Source organism: Sabethes cyaneus, chromosome 2 (assembly GCF_943734655.1).
Source record: "Sabethes cyaneus chromosome 2, idSabCyanKW18_F2, whole genome shotgun sequence".
NCBI lineage: Eukaryota > Metazoa > Arthropoda > Insecta > Diptera > Culicidae > Sabethes > Sabethes cyaneus.
In genome coordinates this window covers 119,005,379-119,013,458 of record NC_071354.1, presented here as the reverse complement: position 1 = coordinate 119,013,458, position 8,080 = coordinate 119,005,379, and the positions used below count along the sequence as shown (strand labels likewise).

General features: G+C 36.8%; 1 protein-coding gene across 1 annotated transcript; it reads right to left on the bottom strand.

Moving 5' to 3' along the window:
- Positions 1-2,115: 2,115 nt before the first annotated feature.
- Positions 2,116-2,729, bottom strand: LOC128735929 (heterogeneous nuclear ribonucleoprotein Q-like). Its single transcript, XM_053830411.1, has 3 exons — positions 2,602-2,729; positions 2,375-2,515; positions 2,116-2,307 (listed from the first exon to the last, which is right to left on the bottom strand). The coding sequence occupies exons 1-3, from the start codon at positions 2,665-2,667 to the stop codon at positions 2,116-2,118; spliced, it is 399 nt and encodes a 132-aa protein (XP_053686386.1). The 5' UTR covers positions 2,668-2,729.
- Positions 2,730-8,080: the final 5,351 nt, after the last annotated feature.

Here is an 8,080-nt window from a genome sequence, read left to right as displayed (position 1 = left end):
AGTAAAACCTAACGGTAGTTCCGGGAGGGGTTCAGGAACGGGCAGCAGGATAGTTTTTAGTAGGTAGGCGCATGTTGGCACCATGTGAATCCTATTCGGCACCGTGAAGGTGCTGTCTATGAAGATTTTCTCCCTGCATAAACAATACAAAAAAAAAGTTAGTTCATCTATTAGAAGCTAACGTTGACAAATCCGATCGCAAAGCGATTTCGAATAATGCTGTCTTACTAGGAGTCCCATGCGAACCCAACGAGAATGTTAAGAATTTAGTCGAAAAAACCCTTGCACACATTGGAGTCAATCTAGAAACGGATTCGATACTCTCTGCTACAAGATTGTATTTAAGTAATAAACCAAATATGTTAATACCAATACAAGTTGCTTTCAAAAACAAGAATATTAAAGTAGAGATCTTCTCCAAAAAACGAAGCTTTGGGACTACTCTTTCAACAGGAATCAAAAAATCTCTCTTGATCAATAATAAACCAACCCACATAACAATATGAGATGAATTAACTCCTCTATCAATAGAACTTCTCAAAAAAATGCGCGAATATCAAGAATCGTTAAAAATTAAATATATATGGCCAGGAAGAGGTGGTGATATTCTTGTTAAAAGGAATGAAACATCTAAACCTGTTATAATAAAAAACAGGGAAGATTTGAACCGTCTAGTAGCTCAGTACTCTGTCCCTCTTAGGCACTCTCCGTCCCCTAAGCGTAAAAAGAATTAAGAAAAAGTTATAAAAAAACTATAAAGTATATTTGTTAATCAATGTGGTTTTTTCCTACTTAAAATGCATCAAGTCCTAAATTATTACCACGATCATATCGATGATTTCAACACAGCTTACGATGTTTCTGAGTCAATCTTTTTGCAGCCATCGTCTGAAAATGAGATTGTGCTTTTGATTAACGAGCTAAAACCTAACAAAAGTCCGGGTCCTGACAATATCCCCGCAAAAATAATCAAAAGTAATGTTGTTCATTTCTCGCGAATCCTGTCTGAAACATTCAACCTGATTATCGAAACAGGTTCATATCCAGATTGTCTTAAAACTGCCAAAGTGGTCCCAATATTCAAATCAGGAGACTCAAGCCAACTCGACAACTATCGGCCCATATCAACCTTGTGAGTTTTCAATAAAATATCTGAAAAACTTCTAATTAATCGTCTGATAAATTTTCTGAACCAGCATAACATATTGTACAGTTTGCAGTATGGTTTCCGTAGTGGAAGTAATACAACTGTGGCAGTAACCGAGCTCGTTGAGCAAATACTAGAAGAAATTGATGCAAAGAAAATGGTGGGTGCCTTGTTCCTTGATTTAAAAAAAGCATTTGATACTCTCAGTCATGATATACTATTGCGGAAATTAGAAAAATATGGCATCAGAGGCATTGCAAATAACATCGTTCGTAGCTATCTGAGTAACAGAAGCCAATATGTTGTATATGACGGGGAAATAAGTTCTCAGAGAATAGTAAGTACTGGAGTTCCACAAGGGAGTAACATAGGCCCTTTACTTTTCCTCCTTTACATCAATGATTTTAGTAACATAAATCTTGCTGGGACAGCTAGGTTATTTGCTGATGATATTACCCTAACATGAAGTTGAATATCATCATTTCAGACATGAAACAGGATCTACAACTGCTTCAGGAGTACTTTTCTACTAATCTTCTGTCATTGAATTTAAAAAAAAAACGAAGTTCATGATCTTTCGATCACCCAAGAAAATTCTTCCACAGGTACCTGTATTAGCTATTGGAACTGATATTGTTGATAAAGTCGAATCATTTAAATATTTGGGTGTATATCTTAATTCCACCTTATCTTGGGATATTCACATCGATAAAGTTGCAAGTAAGATATCTTCTATGTGCGGAGTATTGAGACGTGTTAGCTATTTTGTTCCTCGAAAAGCTATGCTTCATTTTTATTTTGCACACATCCACTCTCATCTGAGTTACTTTATCATTTCATGGGGTAGAGCTTGTAAGTCAAAATTGAAAAAACTCCAAATATTACAAAACCGATGCCTTAAAATAATCTTTAAGTTACCGTTCTTATATCCGTCAATTCAATTATACACTAATCTTCCTCACACAATACTACCAATACTTGGGCTGTGTGAAAACTAATGGTCCACAGCATTTTACATGACCCAAAGCGGTTACACAATCTAGCAATAGATATAGCACCTCGGATTCACAACACTGACAAATTAATTGGTTCATGCGCCTTTCTCGTGCTCGCAGAATTTCCTCCTTCTTTTTGTCGGACGGGGGTTTCGCCAGAGACACCTGTGAAAACAAACGTTAATCAGCTCGAAAGGCTTTCTAGCTTGGCGATTGCCAGTGGAAGCTTTACCTCAATATTCGAACCGTTCACCTCTTTGCCGTCCAAATCCTTCATTGCATCGACTGCGTGGTCACGGTCTTCAAAGTGCACAAAAGCGTAGTCTTTGATTTTCTTCACTCGTTCAACTCGACCAAACTGCTCGAAACATTCCTGTGGCACAACGAAAAATAAAGAAGAGAATTTAAGCTGTCACCAACAAAGATCCGAGAAGCGGAAATTCTTCGTTCTACTCTTACCTTTAACTTCTCCTCACTGGTGTCCTGTGTAAGGTTTCGCACGTATAATACTTTCACTTTGCTCATCGTTTGCTCGTCCGGTTCCTCTTGAGGGTCCGCCCAGTCCACTATAATATCACAACCCCACACCTGTAAGCGGTTGAAAAGATGTATAGTAAAAAAAACAAGTACGGTAACCAACCTATTTTGGATCCTATCTGCAACTGTACATGATTTGGACACTTTCATTTGATTTAGCCTTTAGTGTCCAAATTATGTGCAGCTGCAGATGGGATGCAAAATAGGTTGGTTACCCTACAGGTTACTATGCAAACTAGATGAAAAACATTGAATTTATTAGATCCTTGATTGCAGCTCAATATTTTGCACACATTTCTGGTTCTCTTGTAAATCAAAGGTTTCACCTTTCGAGATCTCATACGCATTCCAGCTTCAGTCAAAAACGGATTTCTTTCATAGGTCCAACCAAATATAATAGGCTACCTATGCATCTTCGAAGAATGACTAATGTTTCATCTTTCAAAACTAATGTCAAACAATACTTAAGAGATCAAATGGCGCAACTAATAATTTAAAAATAAATATATATATATATATATATATATATATATATATATATATATATATATATATATATATAATACTAGCTGACCCGACAAACTTCGTATTGCCACAAATTAACCTGTGTTGTACATAAATCATGAATCTCGGATGATCTTTGTCACTTCTCGAGATCTCATACGCATTCCAGCTTCAGTCAAAAACGGATTTCTTTCATAGGTCCAACCAAATATAATAGGCTACCTATGCATCTTCGAAGAATGACTAATGTTTGATCTTTCAAAACTAATGTCAAACAATACTTAAGAGATCAAATGGCGCAACTAATAATTTAAAAATAAATATATATATATATATATATATATATATAATACTAGCTGACCCGACAAACTTCGTATTGCCACAAATTAACCTGTGTTGTACATAAATCATGAATCTCGGATGATCTTTGTCACTTCTCGAGTTTTGCAAGCCCCCCAGTGGGCGGCGCTTCCGACGGCGGGTCATCGGCAACACTCGCGACCGGCTCGTCCTGAATGATCTAGTGTTACTATAGATAGTTTTTGTGGTCTTGTTATTGATTAATGTTTTATGGAAGAGTCTCGAATTTCTCGAGTTGGATTAGTTTTTGAGTTTCGCAAAAATTTCTGTTTTATTTGTATGAGAGTCCATATCCCCCTACCACAGGGGTGAGAGGTCTCTAACTATCATAAAATAAATTCAAGACTCAAAAATCTCCTACATGCTAAATTTGGTTCCATTTGCTTGATTAGTACTCAAATTATAAGGAAATTTGTATTTCATTTGTATGGGAGCCCACCCTCTTAAAAGGGAAAGGGGTCGTAATACACCACAGAAAAAAAATTCTGCCATCTAAAACTCTCACATGCCAAATTTGGTTCCATTTGCTTGATTAGTTCTAAAGTTATGAGCAAATTTGTATTTCGTTTGAATGGGAGCCCCCCCCCCCTCCTAAAAAGGTAAGAAGTCCTAATTCATCATGGGAAAAATGGTTGCCTCCAAAAACACCCACATGCCAAATATGGTTCCATTTGCTTGATTAGTTCTCGAATTATGAGGAAATTTGTATTTCATTTGTGTAGAAGCCCCCCCTCTTGAAGTGTGGAAGGATCCTAATTCACCGTAGAAAATATTTTTGCCTCCAAAAACCTCCACATGCCGAATTTGGTTCTATTTGCTTGATTAGTTCTCGAGTTATGGGGAAATTTGTATTTCATTTGTATTGGAGCCCCCCCCTCCTAATGTGGGAAGAGGTCCTAATTCATCACAAAAAAAATTCTTGCCTCCTAAAACACCTACACGCCAAATTTGGTTCCATTTGCTGGATTAGTTCTCGAGTTATGAGTAAATTTGTATTTCGTTTGTATAGGACCCCCCCTCCTAAAGTGGGGAGGGGTCCCAATTCATCATTGAAAAAAAAATTGTCTCCAAAAACACACACATGCCAAATTTGGTTCAATTCGCTTGATTAGTTCTCGAGTTATGAGGAAATTTGTATTTCATTTGTACAGGAGCCCCTCCTCTTAAAGTGGGGAGGGGTCCTAATTCACCATAGAAAATTTTCTTGCTCTCGAAAACCTTCACATGCCAAATTTGGTTGCATTTGCTTGATTAGTTCTCGAGTTATGAGGAAATATGTATGGAAGTCCCCCCTCTTAAAGGGGAGAGGAGTTATAATTCCTCTTATAAAGAGGGGAGGGGTCTCAATTCAACATAGAATAAATTCTTGTCACCAAAAAAAACACCCACATGCCAAATGTTGTTCTATTTGCTTGATTAGTTCTCGAGTTAGGAGGAAATTTGTATTTCATTTGTACAGGAGCCCCCCCTCTTAGAGTGGGGAGGGGTCCTAATTCACCGTAGAAAATTTTCTTGCCCTCGAAAACCTTCACATGCCAAAGTTGGTTCCATTTGCTTGATTAGTTCTCGAGTTATGAGGAAATTTGTATGGAAGCCCCCCCTCTTAAAGGGGAGAGGAGTTACAATTCCCCTTATAAAGAGGGAGGGGTCTCAATTTACCATAGAATAAATTCTTGTCACCGAAGACACCCACATGCCAAATTTGGTTCTATTTGCTTGATTAGTTCTCGAGTTATGAGGAAATTTGTATTTCATTTGTATAGGAGTCCCCCCTCCTAAAGTGGGGAGAGGTTCTTATTCATCATAGAAAACATTCTTGCCTCCAAAAACACCTACATGCCAAATTTGGTTCCATTTGCTGGATTAGCTCTCGAGTTATAAGGAAATTTGTATTTCGTTTGTATAGGAGCCCCCCCCCCTCTTAAAGTGGGGAGGGGTCCCAATTCATCATAGAAAAAAATTTTGTCTTCAAAAACACACACATGCCAAATTTGGTTCCATTTGCTTGATTAGTTCTCGAGTTATGAGGAAATTGGTATTTCATTTGTACAGGAGCCCCCCCTCTTAGAGTGGGGAGGGGTCCTAATTCACCGTAGAAAATTTTCTTGCCCTCGAAAACCTTCACATGCCAAAGTTGGTTCCATTTGCTTGATTAGTTCTCGAGTTATGAGGAAATTTGTATGGAAGCCCCCCCTCTTAAAGGGGAGAGGAGTTACAATTCCCCTTATAAAGAGGGAGGGGTCTCAAATTACCCTAGAATAAATTCTTGTCACCGAAAACACCCACATGCCAAATTTGGTTCTATTTGCTTGATTAGTTCTCGAGTTATGCAGAAATTTGTGTTTCATTTGTATGGGAGCCCCCCCTCTTAGTGGGGGGAGGGGTCTCTAACCATCACTAAAACCTTTCCTGGCCCCAAAAACCTCTACATGCAAATTTTCACGCCGATTGGTTCAGTAGTTTTTGATTCTATAAGGAACACAGGACAGACAGACAGACAGTTAGACAGACAGACAGACAGACAGACAGAAATCCTTCTTTATAGGTATAGATATATATATATATATATATATATATATATATATATATATATATATATATATATATATATATATATATATATATATATATATATATATATATATATATATATATATATATATATATATATATGTAATAAGTTTAAATGCTTTTTCTTTCTCTTTCTATTTGTTATTTCCTTTTGTATTATTGTTCAATATGTTTTTGCTTTGAGTAATTTTGTTATAATCGTCATTTAAATATAATTCGTAAATAGTTCAATATGCTGTGCTTCTTTAAAAGGATACTAAATCCACTAGAAGCACATATATTATTTCAATGTTCATTTTTTTGTTTTTTAGTTCATATTTAAAAAAAATTGGCATGTGGGGGTTTTAGAAGGCAGGATATTTTTCGATGGTATAATGAGACCCATCCGTCTTTTAACAACGGGGGGGAGGTTAATTTTTTCTATGGTGAATCAAAAGTTTGGTTTCTTAGATCCCATACAAATGAAATTCAAATTTCTTCATAACTCGAGAACTAATCAACCAAATGGAACCAAATTTGGCATGTGGGAGTTTTTGGAGGCATGAATTTATGTTGAGTTTATTTATTTTGTGGTTGTTTGACACCCCTCACCCCTATGGTAGGAGGATAAGGACTCTCACACAAATAAAACAGAAATTGGTCATTCATTACCATTTCAACTTTTATCATGCACACAAGTGATTTTTAAAATAAATCTCTAAGTCTCAAAGGTTGCAGGCGTTGTACTTATGAACCCTCGTCCACGTATTTACAAAGCCACCATTGCAATGAAGAATTGAATCTGAATATTCCGCTCTTCTCTTTTGAACATTCACTTAAACAATGGCACTCACAGATTCTTATTAACATACATATGCCAGAAATGTAGTTTACATTAGTCTTTGATCTGATGATCTGATATAGTCCTACGTCACCCTTTCGTACAACCCTTAGGGCTGTATACCTTGTAGTTTTTTCACTACGTTTATAACCCCTGTCTCTCCTCTTTACAAAACCGTGTCGTTTGTAGTTTGTTTCATAGCAAATTTTGGAAATATCACAAAGAATTATATGAAATTTGTGAACCTCGCTACAAATAACTGGTTGTTTTATTCAGTTAATGCCATTGCAGACCTAAGTTGATGAATGTTTCTTGTAGTATTTTTTCTCAGCTTTCCAATAGTGGTCTTGAAATGAAAATCGGTTGGGGAGCTCATGATGAAAACGGCGATTTTTAGATAAAATTCAATATGGCGACCAAATCCTAGATGGCCGCCTAAAAAAATTTTACTCTATTTGAAAGCCCTTTCTTCTTCTTTACAGAACCGGGCCATTTGTTAGTCGTTTCATGGTAAATTTATGAAATATCACATGATATAGATTTCAGGGTTTGCCCAAAATTCAACTTTTTTTTAAACAGTTAGGCCCCTTGGCGAACGAGGGGTCCACTATTTCCAGGAATTGAAAGTGTAATTCTTGTTTTTTAACCATTTTCAACCAATTAAGCGCAAAAGTTCCAATATTTGAAGACCTGGTGTCAGTAGTGGCCCCGTTTCAGCGAGCAGGTATAGATTAACACTAACGTGTCCAAACCCTGAGGCTTAGTAACCAACAATATCTCAGAATGTTTCTCACAATAGCCATGTCTTTTACCTAGAGCTTAAATTACAGGTAAATGAGGCCACGAGCGAAATAAACAAAACCCCAGTCACAAACACCGATACCTGACATATAACAAAACTGTTCATTAATTTGTTTTATTTTAGGATTGGTTTTCTTACAGTACAGATCTGAAACAAAACGAGCTCTTTTGCCTAATGAAATCACATCAATCGATACTGTACGCGCCTTGTTCGTGAGGTCATTTCCTCGGCAATTAACAATGCACTATTTGGAAGGTCCCAGTGTTAAAATATACATTCACGATGCAAGCAAAGATATGTTTTACGAGCTGGAAGACGTTCGGTAAGGCTATATATAGTTGCTT